This window comes from Temnothorax americanus, unplaced genomic scaffold (assembly GCF_048541705.1).
Source record: "Temnothorax americanus isolate GAGA-0224 unplaced genomic scaffold, ASM4854170v1 Scaffold1, whole genome shotgun sequence".
NCBI classification, from domain to species: Eukaryota; Metazoa; Arthropoda; class Insecta; order Hymenoptera; family Formicidae; genus Temnothorax; species Temnothorax americanus.
In genome coordinates, this window is record NW_027509230.1 from 10,165,996 (window position 1) to 10,185,155 (window position 19,160).

Genomic DNA, 19,160 nt, shown 5'->3' on the forward strand with positions numbered 1-19,160 from the left:
CATCCAAAACCGCGCGCAGTTCTTCCGAAACCGTACAAGGATCTTTACAAGTGCGTGCAATTCTTTTCAATCTGCGAAAGTTTCTTCTTAAACAACTGCAGTTTTCATCGAACCATTTTTTTCATTCGTATAAAATTGCAAAGTTACAAGCTGAGATCTCGCGAAAATTGAGTGTTGCAAATTGATTGCTCTTTATTTGCTTGCAGTGTTTTTCACTTTAAAACTCAGTGCTTTTCTTCTCATAATATAGATGCAACAAGCGCAAACGTCTGTATATTCGTTCGTGATACAGCACAAATTATTACGGGACCGAGCGTTACTAATCACTCACAGATTGCTCCGAAAGCTTCTGCAAATAATGCATCGAGGTCCTATATATATAGCTCAAGTTTTATTTAGGAAAATGGTTCAATCGCTAAGTATAAGAAATGATAAAAATACTTAAGAGAGTGCACAAACATGTGCACACTTCTGGGGGGCGAAGGATGATATCTTAGAAGATAATTCGGCCGAGAGGAGCACCAGCAGCGAAAACTATATATATTGGATTGAGACGACGAGCAAAAGGTAATTAAGGACCGACGCGACGTTTCAACGATTTGTAATTTAATGAATGCTTGTTCTTAAGAACGTACATCTTTCAGCTTCTTTACTTAGAGACCAGACTGCCGAACATCCATATCGAAGATCCGAATAATAAGCTCTAGTCAGCGTTATCCGAAGCCAGAGAGAAGGATAACTTCTCTCTGCCGAAGCAGAGAAACAAAGATTTTGAGGCACTGATAGAAATAAAGAGGTGGGAATGTTGATACCCAAGTTAGTACCGTGGAAGCAGACTACCGTTTGGAAAGAAAATTATTTCAGCCCGTTGAAGAGGACACTAAAAAAACTTATAGCAATTATTTTTAAATAATCCTGCTTTGATAGACGTACGGCCGCTATTTAACGAAATGCAGGTTGGTAATAATAAGTTCATGTACTTATTATAGTATAATTAAATTGTACAACTAAACGTTATTGTTTATTGCGTTTAGAAAGCGTTCCCTTGCGTACACTTTAACGTGACGAATATGATATACGCTTTCGCGTATATATCGCTCTCTACTACATTGAGGATTATTTGAACTGTGCCGAGGAGGCTACCCATTTCTCTGACTATTTATCTGTGAAAATATCAAGGATAATAAGATCTTCAAAGATGCGGACTCGGCAATTGAATCCGTAATAAAAATATAAAAAACGTTAGCAGCTTGTACACCTATATATCAATATAAATGCAACCTATATATTATTATATTATAATATATTATTATTAAATATGTATACTTAGGTTGATTGATTGGCGCAAGACGAACAAACTTTAGCGGCGTTAAAGGAAGTCGGCGTTTCCATTTTGCAAAAATCGGGCGCCGAAATGAAAACCGTTTATATACGTCTTTGGCACTCTCCGAGCTCCACCGATTGCTGGCAGCAGCGAGGAAAGAAATATTAACCTGGAAGAGCAACAATTAAAAATTTACAAAGAGATTTTTGTATAAGAGACATAGCAAGACGTCGCAAGCCTGTCGAGAAAAAGATACTTCTGGTACTTGAAAAAGCTAGAATATTATTTATCATTAGGTAAAAAGCGCCGGGGCACGAGTCTTGTAAATGCAAAGTTTCGTTATTTATTGATTATGCTGTATGTACATTGTGCTGTCATTTATTAAAATAAAAGAAATATTCTATTAATATGTCATAGATCCGAATTAATTATTCATGTTTAATTCTCTTAATCGAATGTTCTATATTATCAGTGCTCTATGCCGATTCGTTCCCTTCGACATTTCCCTCGATTTTGTCCCTTTTTCGCAGCAGCCTTTAGAACGAGGGATGTTAATTCCTTGATTTCTTTGTTTTGCATGGTATCGTACTTGCTCAATTCTTTCAAAATAAGTTCCATTATGTCTGTTTTCATGAGTTTTGCAGCGACGTTTTTCGTATTTTTCATCATATTTAACGCAATTTTGATACCCTTATGTTGTTAGTTACTGTCTGGATTATTAAGTGAAAGGTATAGGAATGTCCGCCATATATATCCCAGCTGAGTAATTTTTTGCAAGTTTTTTTGCTGGCTGCCGTTAACGTTGCTACCGCTTCAACTGCTGCCTTCTTTGTACATTCATCTTCGCTCTGCCTACCACAAACCAAGTCATATAAGATCCTTAAGTTGATAAGATCTCTGCTCAACATACTGAATAGCAACTTCACGGGTTAATACCAAATTGTTTATGAGTTTTGCGTACGCGCAGTCCAACATGTTGTGATTATCGTTCATATAGTTGTTGAAATTCTCAAATCCCGAGTCGTTCAATATATGTAGTCGCATACTATTGTCGACACTAGCTAGATTGCACAAAGAGCTGTTAGAGCCTCTCATCTCTCATTGACGATTTATTCGCAAACGGTTGAATAACGTAATACCTTTCAAATTTACTCAACTTGCACAATCCCAAAAACGCTAGAATCCGAATTATATCGTTATTAGATTTATCCAGCTTCTGCAATATGTTTACACCTTCATCTATGAACTCGTTGAACTTATTATATTTAGTCGCAGCGGCAATGACACATTCTCAAACCATTGTCTGTTGCAATACGTCATCCGTTTCCGCCATAGCGAAGATCTTCTCAACCATCCCTTTTTTGAAAATAATTGCATCTGCAACTTTGAACGGGCCGAATATCAGGGTTATTATCGCAACTACTCCACGCACCTATAAGACAATCGATGATAACAATTTATAAATTTGTACATTTTATGAAACAATAATTAATTTAAAAAATATCAATAGGTAGTTTTATTTAATTTTGATGAATAATAGGAGAAATAATATGCTTTGGAAAATACGAAATAACGAAAAATGGCAAAGTTGTATTCTTCAGTAAATTTTGATTAAACTCTGTTATAACTGTATTTTAATACGTAAGTTACAGAATATTCAATATCGACAATTGAGAAAAAAATCTTTTTTGACATTTTTGTTTTAAAAATATAGAGTTTAAATTTCTCAAGCATGCTATGGTTAAAGAGATAATGGACTCTTTATTTTAAAACGATTTAAATTCAAACGACGAACAAAACGTAATTAAGAACTGACGTGTTAGAAATTTTGTGTCTTGATTAATGCTCGATCGTTCTTACAAATGTATATCTTTCAGCTTCTTGACTTGGAAACCAGAGATTGCTGAACGTCAATTTCGAAGATCCAAATGAACTCTGCTCAGCTTTATTGTCGCGAAAATGCGCCGGATTAGTTACTGCGAAATTTTGCGATTAACTTCTATAATTATTATAAGACAGAAACCATACTTTTTTTCTAAGAATTATAAATAAATATAAGATCGTACACCTCAATGTTTTGAACTTTACATACACATATATGTAATGTTACAACAAAACATTCATTTCTTTTAGACCCAAATATGAACTACTCGTTAAGTTTTATTAAAATAGAAATAAATGTTTTATTTATTTATTTATGTAACGAATAATGTATTGGTAGAAAGATAAAGGTAACAATTATAGTACAAAATATAATAGAATATTAATGCAAAAAATTTATCGCCTTTGAAAAAATTCCGCCTCCGCTAATTCTTCGTCTTCTGCCCTGTGAACGAGATGCAGCAGCTCTACTTGCATTTGCCTTCTTCGAAAATAGCTCAATTTACGCAGGATATCTCCTATCTGCTCCAGGAAATTGTCCACTGCATCTTTCTTTGGCGCATTTTCGCGAAGTAACTGCTGCAATATATGTTTGTTATGCAGTGCCTGTACATCGGGGTCGTACTGTCTTCCTGTAACACAAAAAATTCCATTTAATGCATTTAAAGTAATAAATTTTCATACATTTTTATACATTGTTAAACAAAACTGATTGTCCATAAAAAAAGTAACACAATTATAATAAAAACATAAATAAAATATTTAAAAATAGTATAAAATATATATATAAGAAAATGCACAATAAAAAGATTAATTTCAGACTATTACAATACTGCAAAAATTTTTTATGAAAAATCAGCACAATATAACAATTTATAAAGGCTGCGGTCCAATTGACGCTACAAATCCTTCTTTCTTTATTGAAAGAAAGGAGAAGAAGAAGCATTTGTAGCATCAAGTGGACCGCAACCTAAAAGTTATGAAAAGTATAAAGATGTATCAATTAATTATGAAAATCTATGAGACGTGTGTCGATTATCAATTATTCAAAATTAACTCACTTTTTTTTCTCGTGGTCTACAATCGGCCGAACTTCCTGCTCTTTCAGAATTGTCTGGCGTGCTACAAGTTCTTGAAAAAGACACATTACATTCCTCGAATTCGGAAAGGTTTTGATACCCAAGTTAATGCCGCTGATGGATATGCCGGAAAGAAAATAATTTTAGTTCGTTGAAGAGGACCTAAGAAGATTTACAGCAATTTATAAAACATCCTGCTTTGATAGACGTACCGTTATTTAATGAATTGCAGATTGGTGATAATAAATTCATATGCTCAAAATGGTATAATTATAATTGTACAACTAAACTTATTATTTACGTTTAGGAACTTATTATTTGCGTCTCTTTACGTACCCTATTACGTAATATACGCGCTTACGTCATAAAGATCATTTTTTACTAAATTGGATATTATTTGAAATGTATCCAGAAGACTGCCCGTGTTTTTGTGACTATCTGTGAGAACATATGAGATACAACGAAATTTTCAAAGATGCGGACGCGGCAATAGAATCCGTTATAGAATACGTAAAAGTGAGTAGCCTCGTACATCTGTATATGAATTTAAATGTAAACATTATAATATATTATTATTAAATATATATGTAGGTTAGCCACAAGATGAACAAACTTTATCGACGCCAACATTAGCCGCTTCCACTTCGCAAGAATCGGGCGTCGAGATGAAAACCGTCTATACGTCTGCGGCATTTTCCGAGCTCCACCGATTGCTGGCAGCAGCGAAGAAAAAAATTTTAACCTGCAAGAGCGGCAATTAAGAATTCACAAATAGATTTTCGCAGAGACAAAGCAAAACGACGCAAGCTTGGCGAGAAAGAGTATACTTCTGGTACTTAAATTAATGCAGCTAGAATGTTATTTATCGTGGACAAAAAGCGTTGGGTCAAAAGTCTTAATTGTAAATGCAAAATTACATTATTTATTAATTATACCGTACATTGTGCTGTCATTTATTAAAATAAAAAGTAATTCTATTAATATGACATTAAGATCCCAATTATATATAATTTTCTTAATCGACATGTTTAAACACGTCTAAACTATCAATGTTTTGTGACGCTTCATCACTTTTGTCGTTTCTCTCGATGTCGACTATGTGCGCAGCAAGCAGTAAAGCAGTACGTGCTAATTCCTTGATCTTGTTGTCTGGCACGGTATCGTTCTCGGACAATGCCGTCAGTGGTCCCATTATGTTTATATTTTTGATGAGTTTTGCAGCGAGGTCTATTGTACTTCTCATCATATTTAACGCAATTTTAGTACCCTTATGCTGTAAGTCATCGTCTGTATTAATGAGTAAGTTGTGTAGAAATTTTAGCAAAGGATCCGCACAGATTATTTCCTCGCAAGCCGCTTTGCTGACCGCCGTCAGCATGGCTACTGTTCCAGCCAATGCCTTAATGGTATCTATATCTGTATCTTTGTTCTCGAACAATAATGTAAGATACCCAACTTGATAAGATCTCTGCTCGCAATATTGGACAGCAACTTTACGGCATAATACCAAATTGTTTATGAGTTGTGCGGCCTTTCGTTTCAACATGTTGTTATCGTCATGCATATAGTCCTCGAAATTTTCAAATCCTGCCTCTTTGAATATATATTCTCGCACGCTGTTGTTGACGCTAGCTAGATTGCACAAAGCTGTTAGAGCCTCGCATCTCTCATTTACGGAACACTCCGAATTCAGGAGATTTATGATTGTCCAAACAATCTGCATGATTGTCTGATCAGGAAATGCAGGAGGTATCGTGTGCGCTAGATGGACAAGGGCTCGCCAAGCATGCTTCTTTCCCTTGTCTGTGCTACTCAGCGCTAACGACAATAATGCCTCCGCGCCGCCTTGTTGAACAACTATTTCTCTCAACTCCTGTTGACTGCATATCGCATGGAAAACGCGGGCTACCAATTCCTTACAGTTCTGATTGTCCGTTTTAGCGAGTCTCGCCAGAGCGCTAGTCACACCGACCTCCACTAACGCGCGCCGACTTATTTTCATAAAGTCGTCCTCTTTGGGCTCATCTCTCCCGGAAAAATAATATTTGATGAACATTACCGATTCTATCATCTCGGGTATAAGTTCATTATCGTCATAAGCGCAACACAAGTTTACCAACATAATAGTCACGTCGCAGAGTACCGATTGATCATTAGTCTCGGTTATTAGGTCAATAATTGCTTTTACTGCGGCTTGTTGTTGGTCTTTGATCAACTGCTCTTTGACCTCGACGTCGATAGTGAGATACCTCAGGCCCTTAATGGCCCATTTTCTCATCTCTTTATCTTTTTTGGGATTAATCAAAAATCGTGCGCAAATCTTGGTCAATTTCTTCATCGTTTCATCCGCGAACTGCGCGAACGGTTCGATAGTTGTGTAACTGCTTAAAATGCTTTTTTCAAACTTGCTTATCATGCACAGACCCACTAACGCTCGAACTCGTATTGTATCATACGTAGAGAATATATACAGGTGCTCCAATATACGTACACATCGACATATAAACACGTTGGCCTGTTTAAATTTGGTCATTGCGACAATGATACATTCACAAACCACTTTCTTTTGAAACACGTCATCCGTTTCCGACATAGCAATGATCATCTCAAGCACCCCTCTTTTAATTATAATTGCGTATGCAACGTCTAACGGACCGAACATTAAGGTTGTTATCGCAACCATTCCACGCACCTATAAAACAACGGATTAACAATTTACAAATTTTTACGTAAAACAATATTTGATTATAAAGAAATCAAGGCAGCTATAGTGTTATTTAATTTCCTTGGATGGCAAAGTCATATTCTTCAATAAATTTTGATTAAACTCTTATAATCGTATTTTTTTTAATTAAAACTTACATATCGACAAACGTACGATATCGACAAATAAAAAAGAAATCTTCTTTGGCATTTTTGCTTTTAAAATAATTTAAATTTCTCAAGTATGCTATGGTTAAAGAAATAGTCGACCCTTTATTTTGAAACAATTAGAAAAGATCAGAAGTCACGAAATTCATACTTTGGATTCTGATTGTGAGTCAGATGTAAGCAATTTATCTTTAATAAATTTCTCAATGGCGTCAATAAATTTTTCCTTAGCAGCATCATAGTACACGTTTTCATAAATTTTTGTTAAACACATGCTGGTTTTAATTCGCGTGGAAGACGTGATGTTCATCGAGGATTCCTTGTATTTGAATTCTTCCATTTCACTGGCTACCTCCATTAATTTTTGCAAACCACGAAACTTGATCAATTGTTCGGCCCAGCCTAACTCGGTATGATGAATGTTACACATAATAAGTTCTATTATTGCGTCTCTAGTAAGGCCTGCTATCGTTCTATTCGCTATATTATTCAATAAGCATGACAAAATCGTATCAAGTTCATTCTTATGCGTTTCGCACGAAGTCTTGTCGGGTTTTGAATCGGTTTCATCGTTCATGCCGCTGTAAGTATTCAATATATTCTGAAATCAAATTATACGATAAATTAATTACTAAAATACGTGTATGTGCTAGCTACGTTCTAGTCAATAATATTTACCTGTAAACAAATTTGGGACGCCTTGACTCTATCTGTACATGTGCTGTTCATTATTTCCAGACAGCGAAGCAAACCAATATATTTCAGAACGGACTCGGTTCGATTAATATTGTTTTTGCATAACTCGCCTAAAATACGAATCGCGTACGTCGCATTCTTGTTCTCTTCAACTTTTATAAGTTGTGCGAGTTTTGATACACCTTCGTTCTTGAAGATCTCCTCGGCACCTGCTTCGTCACATGCGTTCACAAACAGATTATGCATAGCATATTTATATTCCTCTTTATCCGCGCTCTCGTTAAATACAGAATCCATCATTTGTGATATCTAATAAAATGCAGAAATAAACGTATTTTTAAATACAATAATGTGTAATGAAAATGTAAATATCTGTAAAAAATAATATTTGTATCAGTTAATTTCTATCTATATAGTGTGACTATTATCCCGAGAGAAATTAATAATTACATATAATAAAAAAAAAACAAACATAATTTAATTTTTTAAATTAAATTTAGTAACAAAAATTCTTACTAATATATCCAGTATGAGAGAAATGTGTGATAATTTTTACATTATATATCTTTTACCTGACCAAATATCATGTCTTGCAAGCTAATGAACCTTTGTAATAGTTATGAATATTTACCGTAGCTCTAAGATTTGGGTTCTTATGACGATCTTGTAAGCGCGTCAACACGGGATGAATAACTTTGTTACTTGGGTCAGATGAAATAATAATCTCCGCGTCCCGATGTGCCTCCTCGAATCTCTCTAACGCTTCTAGTGCTTGGCATCTGCGATACAATGCTTTATTACAACATATCTTTAACGCGCTGTCGCAGTCTTCAATAGCATTCTCGTAATCGTTCAGCTTTAAATAAGTGGCAGCTCGATTTTTATAGTACACTGTTTTCTCAGCGTTGTTCTCTACTAGGTTCAGCGCGTTTGTGTAGTCACTCAATGCTTCTGACCAATTGCCTTTGTTAAACTCTTCGTTACCCTTCTGCTTCCATTTTTGTGCAGTCATATTTGACTCTGCCATGGTGAAATATTTCTACAACATAAAATATATGATGCATTATATGTTTTAACGTGGAAAGATTTTCTGTGATATTTTATACGTATTATCTTAAATGCGAAAGGCATAGAGTATATATAAAATTAATTCTAAATAATTATATGCAAGTATGAGACATTAAAAGATAAAAAATAACAATGAAATTGCTAGTGTAAGATCTGCAAATGAATTGTAAACAACAGTTGCCAAAATTTTTATATTAGAGAGTGCTAACTTTCACATAAACAGAATTATTGGAATTTATAATTATGACTGAATAATACTTCCAACCCGCTGACTTTAAATCAATTATTTATTGTCGATCGCGAAAAGAAGAGTTCGAGTTTGGATCGGCAACGATTTATGACACTACATTATTCGAATATTTTATTTCGTCTTACTGCAAAAAATGCAATTATGTTCTGCAAAAATCTGGTGCGATTTACACTTGTCTGGGAAGATCGTGCAAATTATCTGAGACGCGCGAGGAATTTATTTGCGTGATATTGAATCTCAACGTTTTTCTTTATATATGAAGGCATCTAACTTTGGTCGTCAATTCGACGCGAGTATTTGTTTATCAGTTTTTTTTACACATCTAATTCGTTAGTCTTTTCAAATCAGTTCGGATGTGTTTCGTGTTAATAGACCGGCACAATTGCCGGTAATGTAAGGATATATCATAAGAAAATAAAGACTCGAGCAGCATCAGTGTTTTTAAATTCGTGAGGGGTCACATTTCGAAGAGATAAATATTACAGTTTACAAAATTTAATTTTTTAGTTACATAAAAAGGGAAATTTATTATCGCATTGTTAAAATACGTTCTATCTGAAATCAATTTTAAAATTACGACTTATTATGAAATTAGAGTGCGCCATGCCATTTGTCGCTTTTTTCTTCATGCAACATGAGATTCGTCGTGAGATGCATCTAAAAATATGCGTTTAAGTTAATGCGCTAATCGCAACTTACTCAACCTTGTGCCTCGTGCCTCGTTATGTAGTTTAACAATCCTATAGTGGAACTACTGGCTCGTTTGGCCTCACCGTTTCACTTAAACATGTTATACAATAGCTTTTGCATTACTTGTTTTGACGATATGTGGAAGTCTTTTCGGGCAAAAAGTAATAATCTTACGTATTTCCGAATACTTGTATTATGTATCGAATTGGATCACGTCACGCGGCAAGCTTTTGTTTTGATCGTCGCAGCGAAACAGAACCTTTACCTGTCGAATATAGTTTTCTTTTTGTATAATGTTCTCTCGTATATCGCACCTTCAAACTTCTTCTTTTCGCCCCACGACTGTTTACGATTCTAGCACTTTTCAAGGACTAACTTAAACCAGCGAATATTATTCGAATAGAGTACCGAGCGCTGTCTCCCTGCGATAAAATTTCATCCTAATTGGCTTCTCCTAGCTACGTGACCGACTAATGAAACGCGCGTCACGTGATTTTCGAAAGCGCGCGCGTTCTCGGCCACGTGATAGGTCATAGATTGATTTTTCTCAGAATGCGGAACGAGACGATATTGCGGCGATAAGCTAACGATTTTTAATCGTACGTATTTTTCGTAATATTTGGACAGCGGCAGTGGCAGACAAGCGAAAGGCCGTCATTTTGTGATATCCAAGCGCATCGTATGCCGTCATGCCTAATCTCGCGTACTTTGTAACGATATAATAGTAAAAGAAATTTTTCTTTTTTAAATCGTCTAAATTGTTTCTATTTTCTAAAATTTTTGGACTATAAATAATAGGCTAAATAATAGATAATAATCGCCTTCGAGATATATAAGCCACAATATATATTATTACCAAAATTATGTTATTTTATTATCAGAAATATATTATTTTTATTATAAGTAATTTGTTATAAGTAATTATGTCTCTCATGTATTATTAATAGAAATAATTTAAAACTTTACTGCATATAATTTTGGAGTCGGTAGATTTTGTATTTCCTGCGCACAAATCTGAGCGGATTCAAACCGCACATTTTTGCGACGTCGTAAACTGAGATTTCTGTTTTAAACAATTTACAATTCTGGTCATTACGGTGAAATTCTAAAATATATAGCTTGTACAGCACCTATATAAGAATATATATAAATATATATATTATAATATATATTATTATTAAACATATACTTAGGTTCATGTTGATATTTTGCAAGAATTAAGCGCTGAAATGCGAAAACGTCTATACATCCGCAGCACTCTCCGAGCTTCACCGATTGTTGGCAGCAACGAAGAAAGAAATTTTAACCTGCAAGAGCGGCAATCAAGAATTCAGAAAGAGATTTTCGCAGAGCGACGACCAAATCCTGTAGAGAAAGAATGTACTTCTGTACTTGAAGAAGCTAGAATATTATTGGGTAAAAAGCGCGGGGGCAAGAGTCTTGTGTGTAAATGCAAAGTTGCGTTATATTGTACATTGTGCTGTCATTTATTAAATAAAAATAATAATTCTATTAATACAACATTAAGATCCCAATTAATTAACATTTATATAATTTTCTTAATCGACATGTTTTAAATTATCAGTGCTTTGTGACAATTCGTCACTTTCGTCTTTCACTCTGATTTTGTCCCATTCTGCAGCAGCTTCTAAAGCCAATTCCTTGATCTTGTTTTGCACGGTATCGTCCTTGCTCAGTGCCCTCAATGCTTCCATTATGTCTGTTCTCATGTCTTTTGTATTTCTTATTATATTTAACGAAATTTCGATACCCTTACGTTGTATATCACCATTTGGATTAGAAAGTAAATTGAAAGAAAATGGGAATTTTAGCGAGGAATTCAAATAGAGTATTTGCTCGCAAGCCTCTTTGCTGACCGCCGTCAGCATCGCTACTGTTCCAGCCATTGCCTTAACGGTATCTTCATCCTTGTCCATGAAAAAAAGTGTAAGATGCCAAATTTGATAAGGTCTCTGCTCGAAATATTGGACAGCAACTTCACGGCATAATACCAAATTGTTTATGAGTTGTGCGGCCTTTCGTTTCAACATGTTGTTATCGTCATGCATATAGTCCTCGATTTTCTCAAATCCTGCCTCTTTGAATATATGTTTTCGCATGCTGTCGTTGACGCTAGCTAGATTGCACAAAGCTGTTAGAGTCTCGCAATTCTCATTCACGGAACACTCCGAGTTCAGGAGATCTATGATCGGCCGAACAGCCTGCATGATTATCTGACCAGAAACTGCAATTTCAGGAAGTATCGTGTAAGCTAGATGGACCAGGGCTCGCGAAGCATATTTTTTTCCTTTGTCTGTGCCATTCAGCGATAACGACAACAATGCCTCCGTACCGCCTTCATCAACAACTATTTTTCTCAAATTATGTTGACTGCATATCGCTTTGAATACGCGAGCTATTAATTCCTTGCAGTTCCAGCTGTCCGTTTTAGCGAGGTTCACCAGAGCGCTTGTCACACCCTCAGTCGCTAACACGCATCGTCTTTTTTTCACGAAGTCGTTGCCATCTTTGGTCAGATATTCCTCGGAAAAATAATGTCTAATAAACATTACCAATTCTGTCATCTCGGGTATGAATTCTTTTTTGTCATAAGCGTCGCACAAGTTTACCAATATAATGGTCAGGCCGAAGATAACCGATTGATCGTTAGTCTCGGCGAGCTCGATCATCGCTTTAACGGCTTGTCGGTCTTTGATCAACTCCTCTTTGACCTCGACGTGGCTAATGAGATACGACAGACCTTCAACGGCCCATTTTCTAATGTCTCTTCTTTTTTTGTGATTAATTAAGACTCGTATACAAACCTTGGCCAATTTCTTCGTCGCTCCATCTGTGAACGGTTCGATAGTCGTGCAATCGCTCAAAATGCTTTTGTCAAATTTGCTTAACTTGCAAAAGCCCACTAACGCTCGAATCCGAATTGAATCATTCTCAGATTGATACAGATTCTCCAATATATTTACACTTTGACGTATAAACACACTGACCTTTTTAGATTTGGTCACAACGGCAACGATACATTCGCAAATTACTTTCTGTTGCAATATGTCATCCGTTTTTGACATAGCAAAAATCGTCTCAAAAATCTCTGGTTTAGAGATAACTGCTTCCGCAACATCTAACGGACCGAATATTAAAGTTGTTATCGCAAGTACTATGCGCACCTGTAAAACAATCAAGTAACAATTTATAAATTTTTACGTAAAGCAATATTTGATTAATGAAAAATAAATTAAGGCAGCTACATTGTTATTTAATTTTGATAGAAAATACGAAAAATCTTTGGTAAATTATGCTTCAGAAAATACGATAGGTGATAAAGTCATACTCAATAAATTTTGATTAAAGTCCGTTACAATCGTATTTTAATATATGTGTAAGTTACACAGTATACAATATCGACAATTGAAAAAAAAATTTTCTTTGACATTTTTAGAGATTATAGAGTTTAATTTAAATTTTATAAACTTTAGAGATTATAGACTTTATTTTGAATTAATTTGAGTTATTAAAAAAAACCGGTAATTTCAAAATTCATACTTTGGATTCTGTGTCAGATTTAGACAGTTTATCCTCAATAAATTCGTCAATGGCGTTGTTAAATTTTTTCTTAGCAACATCACTGTACATATTTTCATAGACTTTTGCTAAGCACATACTGATTACAATTTGCGTGGAAGATGTAATGTCGATCGAGTAGTTCTTTTTAAATTCCACCATTTCACTGGCCATTTCCATTAATTTTTGCAAACCGCGAAAGTCAACCAATCGTTCGGCCCAGTTTAACGCAGTGTAATAAATGTTACGCGTAATGAATTCTATTAATGTGTCTCTAGCAAGGCCTGATGTTATCGTTCTACTCGCATTCAACAAGCACGACAGAATAGTGTCAATTTTTTTTTTATGCATCATGCACAACGTCTCGTTGGGTTTTGAATCGGGTTCATCATTCATGCCGCTGTAGGTGTTCAATATAGTCTGAAACAGAATTACACAATAAATTAATTACTGAAATATGAATGTATGCTGACTCTATTCTAGTCGATAATATTTACCTGTAAACAATATTGAGATGCGTTGATTTTTTCTGTAGATGTGCTGTTCATTATATCCAGACACCAAAACAATCCAGCATATTGCACAATGTATTCGGTTCGATTAATATTGTTTTTGCATAATTCGCCTACAATACGAATCGCGCTACAGCTCACTTTCTCATTCTCTTCTACTTTTACAAGTTGTACGATTTTTGATACACCTTCCTTCTGGAATATCTCTTCGGCAACAGCTTCGTCACGTGCGAACACAAGCAGATTGGTCATAACGGTTTCACGTTTCTTCTTATCTGCGCTCACGTTAAATGCTAAATCTAGCATTTGTGATAGCTAATACAAAACAAAAGTAAGCCTGTGCTTAAACATAATAATGTGTAATAAAAATATAAATAATTGTTAGAGATAATATTTGTAGGTATCATATAATTTCTATCTATATAGTGTGCGTAGACTATTAATCCCGACAGGAATAAATAATTATATAATAAGAAAAACTTAATTCAATTTTTCAAATTAAATTTAGTATTTAGTGAAACAAGAATTCTTACCAATATATCGAGTATGAGGAATATATTATTCTTTTTTATTATTCAGATCAAATTATCATGTCTTGCGTGTAGTAAACTTAATAAACTTTTGTAATAGTTACGTGTATTTACCTTGTCACTACTAATAATAAGATGTGGGTTTTCCTTACGACGTACAATTTCAAGTAAGCGCGTCGACACGGGCTGAATAACTTCGTTATTTGGGTCAGATGAAATAATAATCTCCGCGTCCCGATGTGCCTCCTCGAATCTTTCTAACGCTTCTAGTGCTTGACATCTGCGATACAATGCTTTATTACAACATATCTTCAACGCATTGTTGCAGTCTTTAATAACTTCCTCATAAATGCCCTGCTTTAATAAAGCGGCAGCTCGATTTTTGTAATACACTGTTTTCTCAGCGTTGTTGTCTACTAGGTTCAGTGCGTTTGTGTAGTCACTCAATGCTTCTGACCAATTGCCTTTGTTAAACTCTTCGTTACCTTTCTCCTTCCATTCTTGTGCAGTCATATTTGACTCTGCCATGGTGGAATATCTCTACAACATAAAATACATGATGCATTATGTTTTAACGTGGGAAGACTCTCTGTGATATTTTATACGTATTATCTTAAATGCGAAAGGCATAGAGTATATATAAAATTAATTCTAAATAATTATATACAAGTATGAGACATTAAAAGATCAAAAAATAACAATGAAATTGCTAGTGTAAGATCTGCAAATGAATTGTAAATAACAGTTGCCAAAATTTTTATATTAGAAAGTGGATTTTATAATTATGACTGAATAATACTTCCAACCCGCTGACTTTAAATCAATTATTTATTGTCGATCGCGAAAGGGAAAGTTCGAGTTTGGATCGGCAACGATTTATGACATTACATTCAAATATTTTATTTCGTCTTATCGCAAGAAATGTAATTATGTTCGCTTTGCTGCAAAAATCTGGCGCGATTTACACTTGTCTGGGAAAACCGTGCAAATTACCTGAGACGCGCGAGGAATTTATTTGCGTGATATTGATCAATTTCAACGTTTTTCTTTATATGAAGGCATCTAACTCTGGTCGTCAACCGCGCGCGATTATTTGTTTATCAGTTTTTTTTTACACATCTAATTTGTTGGTTTTTTAAAATCAGTTAGGATGTGTTTCGTGTAAATTAAGACTGGCACAATAGCCAGTAATGTAAGAATATATCTAGTAAAATATATCATAAGAAAATAAAGACTCGAGCAGCAGTATTTTTAAATTCGTGAGGAGTCACATTTCGATGAGATAAATATCACAGTTTACAAAATTTAATTTTTTAGTTACATAAAAAAAGGAAACTTTATTATCGCATCGTTAAAAAGTACGTTCTATCTGGAATCAATTTTAAAATTACGACTTATTATAAAATTAGAGTGCTATGGCATTTGTCGCTTTTTTCTTCATGCAACATGAGATTCGTCGTGAGATGCATCTAAAAATATGCGTTTAAGTTAATGCGGTTAATCGCAACTTACTCAACCTTGTGTCTCGTATGTAGTTTAACAATCCTATAGTGAAACTACTGGCTCGTTTGGCTTCACCGTTTCACTTAAACACGTTATACAATAGCTTTTGCATCACTTGTTTCGACGATATGTGGAAGTATTACGTATACGTTTCTACGAATACTTATATTATGTCGAATTGGATCACGTCACACGCGGCAAGCTTTTATTCTGATCGTCGCAGCGAAACAGAACAGAACGTAAAACCTTTACCTGTCGAATAGTTTTCTCTTTGTAATGTTCTCTTGTATCGCACCTTCAAACTCGTCTTCTTCTCGCTCCACGATTGTTTACGATCCTAGCATTTTTCAAGGACTAACTTAAACCGGCGAATGTTATCCGAAAAGAGTGCCGAGCGCTGTCTCCCTGTCTCCCTGCGATAGAATTTCATCCTGATTGGCTTTTCCTAGCTACGCGACCGACTAATGAGGCGCGCGTCACGTGCATGATTTTTGAAAGCGCGCGCGCTCTCAGCCACATGTAGGGTCACTGGGTCATCAGATTGATTTTTCGCAGAATATACAAGACGATATTGCGGCGAGAAGCTAACGATTTTTAATCGATCATATTTTTTGTAATATTTGGACAGCGGCAGTGGCAGGCAAGCGAAAGGCCGTCAGTTTGTGATATCCATGAAGCGCATCGTGCCGTCATGCCTAATCTCGCGTACTTTGTAACGATATAATAGTAGAAGAAATTTTTTTTTTTAAATTGTCTAAATTATTTTTATTTTCTAAAACTTTTGGACTATAATAGATAATAGTAACTCGATTAAATTAAACTGCGGGTTTTCACTAATATTGAATCTAGAAGAATTGCATTTTCCGTGGCTTCGAGATATATTCGCAATATATTTTATTACCAAAATTATGTTATTTTATTATAAAAAATACATAATTATTTTTGTTATAAGTAATTTATTATAAGTAATTATGTCATGTATTATTAATGGAAATAATTTAACTCTTAACCGGCACACGTCCGCGATCGAACGTTATCTGCACACGGGGTATACCCCACACGACTTTGAACGTTGGTTACGGCGAAATGGAGGCTTCAATAGGCTTGAAAAAAATCAAATACATACATTAAATACTGGAAAATGATACCCATTAGCCTAAACTATGAAATTTTTAGTTTTGGGGCATCAAAAAAATTTTTAAAATAAATGTGTTATGAAAAATGGCTATTTTTGCTAAAAAAATTATATCTCAGTCAGAAATAAATATTTTTTGATAAAAATTTAACACGATGTTCTTGAGATAGACTACTTTACGAAAAAATTATGATTGTAGTGGGTATTTAAAAAAAATGTATTTATTTTCATGGTCGCTTGTGCCTTTTGAAATCTTGATTTTTATTCATTTTTATTTTATGTTTAAGTCAGAAATAATCAATTTTACTGTAAGATTTTCATAGAAAGTCTTTATATTATTCAAAAGTATAAAATTATTGTTTTACATAAAGATCAATTATTATGATAATGATCAATTATTATTATTATTTGGATTATTTCAACTTTTTATGGGATACTTACGTTCATACAACAGCGTCGAGTCACTACAAATAGAAAATAAAAAAAACTTTTTTCAATAAAAAATTACGAAACTTGCACTTGGGGTGTTCAGCACCCCAGCAATCCTGACTCGTCTGATTCAAATCGTGTTTGGAAAGGCGCACTAACGATTTCTGCCAGGTGGAACGTATTGGAATGCGTCATTGGTGATTCGAACTAACGACAAATGGCACTGCGATGCGAAAATTCATATATTAACCGACCAAAAAAGACGCCTAAACTTCGTTTTGGGGTGTTCGACACCCCGCGTTCCGGTTAAGGGTTAAAGCTCCACTGCATACAATTTTGGAGCCGGTAGATTTTGTATTTCCTGCGCACGAATCTAAGCGGATTCAAGCCACATTTTTGCGACGTCGTAAACTGAGATTTCTGATTTAAACAATTTACAATTCTAGTCAAATTTTACAGTAAAATTCTACCAATATATTTTTTAAAAATTAGTCCGTAAATTCTCTCAACTATTATTAGAATCTGTTTTTCTTGTACTACATGTACAATAAATTATAAAATTAATATTACACATTACAAATTACTCCAAGTTGTTTCGTACGCCTGTAAAGGCCATTGCACGTAACAAATTTTTAGTCATAACCGTAAGAACCGTAAGAAAATTGACCAATCATAATTGAAATTTATATAGTACAATTATAATATATAACTTAAACTAAATTCAATTTCTCTTATTAGCTTTGTGTGAATTTCTGAAATAAAATGGCTATAAATTATACAATATAAATATATTTTTTCAAAAAATGTATTATAACTATTTTAATTATAAGCTTGATTTTCAATAAGCTTTTCCTTTCCAATCGTTTATAACTCAGGGACTCTGTGCGCCTCGATGTTTAGTATCGAGAACGAAAAATTCGTATTATAGTTTAAAATTTGATAAGAGACATCTATATCGATATAATCTTACGCTATAAGTATTTAACAAAAAATGTATTATACAAGTATTATCTAATTGATTCGAAAAAGCACATCAACTAACGAAAACAACTTCTGAAAATTAACATATAAACAAACACATATTATTTATGATTTATGATCTTCCTGATGTAGATATCTTTGTCCACAAAATTTTGTCCAAAAAATGTGTAACGGTACGAGTCTATCAGTTCCGTGAGGCACTGTATTTACATGACATATCTATCAAAACATCAGAGGGGGACATTGTAGTCAGTATTCGATAATCTTTCGAAATGGCAAGACGGCACTTACGCTGAGCTATTCCTGATAATAACGGCTTTCGTGGCGACAACGCATAATTGCTGCACAGAACTGTATTTTAATCAGCACACAATTGTAATATACAAAGTAAGTCGTTAAAAGCAATAATAATTAATTATTTATCTTCTGTTGAAGAAATATATTTATATTTCTTGAAAGACAAAATACACACATAATTAAATTAAATTTTATTTTGTCGAGATTATCTATTCTCATATAGATTGTAAATTTTTATTTTAAATATATATTTTTTACATCAATCGACATATTTTGTTTTTCATTGTTGCTGCGTGAGCTGGCAAAATATGAGCTAGAAAAATGTAATATAATTT

The 19,160-nt window shown here is 34.3% G+C and overlaps 2 protein-coding genes and 1 pseudogene across 11 annotated transcripts; 1 reads left to right on the plus strand and 2 right to left on the minus strand.

The window, feature by feature from the left end:
* The first annotated feature begins 428 nt into the window (after nucleotides 1-428).
* On the plus strand, nucleotides 429-11,353 carry LOC143896148 (uncharacterized; annotated as a pseudogene).
* On the minus strand, nucleotides 3,286-10,242 carry LOC143895472 (protein unc-45 homolog B-like). 6 transcript variants are annotated; one of them, XR_013256336.1, is made up of 9 exons: nucleotides 10,125-10,242; nucleotides 8,483-8,890; nucleotides 7,834-8,160; nucleotides 7,307-7,756; nucleotides 5,410-6,976; nucleotides 4,898-5,026; nucleotides 4,621-4,818; nucleotides 4,267-4,446; nucleotides 3,286-3,837 (listed from the first exon to the last, which is right to left on the minus strand). XR_013256336.1 is itself a non-coding variant. In XM_077402587.1 (5 exons), the coding sequence occupies exons 2-5, from the start codon at nucleotides 8,876-8,878 to the stop codon at nucleotides 5,300-5,302; spliced, it is 2,850 nt and encodes a 949-aa protein (XP_077258713.1). In that variant the 5' UTR covers nucleotides 8,879-8,890; nucleotides 10,125-10,242; the 3' UTR covers nucleotides 5,051-5,299. The 6 variants fall into 6 exon arrangements, 3 of the variants coding, with proteins under 3 accessions (XP_077258713.1, XP_077258727.1, XP_077258718.1); XR_013256337.1 differs by lacking the exon at nucleotides 4,621-4,818 and having other exon boundaries at nucleotides 3,287-3,837; XR_013256338.1 differs by lacking the exons at nucleotides 4,267-4,446; nucleotides 4,621-4,818 and having other exon boundaries at nucleotides 3,289-3,837.
* LOC143895491 (protein unc-45 homolog B-like) lies at nucleotides 11,334-16,377 on the minus strand. Of its 5 annotated transcripts, none has more exons than XM_077402659.1 (6): nucleotides 16,236-16,377; nucleotides 14,966-15,018; nucleotides 14,595-14,760; nucleotides 13,936-14,265; nucleotides 13,421-13,858; nucleotides 11,334-13,044 (listed from the first exon to the last, which is right to left on the minus strand). In XM_077402659.1, exons 2-6 carry the CDS (start codon nucleotides 14,977-14,979, stop codon nucleotides 11,419-11,421), a joined length of 2,574 nt encoding a protein of 857 aa, XP_077258785.1. In that variant the 5' UTR covers nucleotides 14,980-15,018; nucleotides 16,236-16,377; the 3' UTR covers nucleotides 11,334-11,418. The 5 variants fall into 5 exon arrangements, with proteins under 5 accessions (XP_077258785.1, XP_077258793.1, XP_077258775.1 ...); XM_077402667.1 differs by lacking the exon at nucleotides 16,236-16,377 and adding an exon at nucleotides 15,993-16,226 and having other exon boundaries at nucleotides 14,966-15,020; XM_077402649.1 differs by having other exon boundaries at nucleotides 14,640-15,018.
* Nucleotides 16,378-19,160: the final 2,783 nt, after the last annotated feature.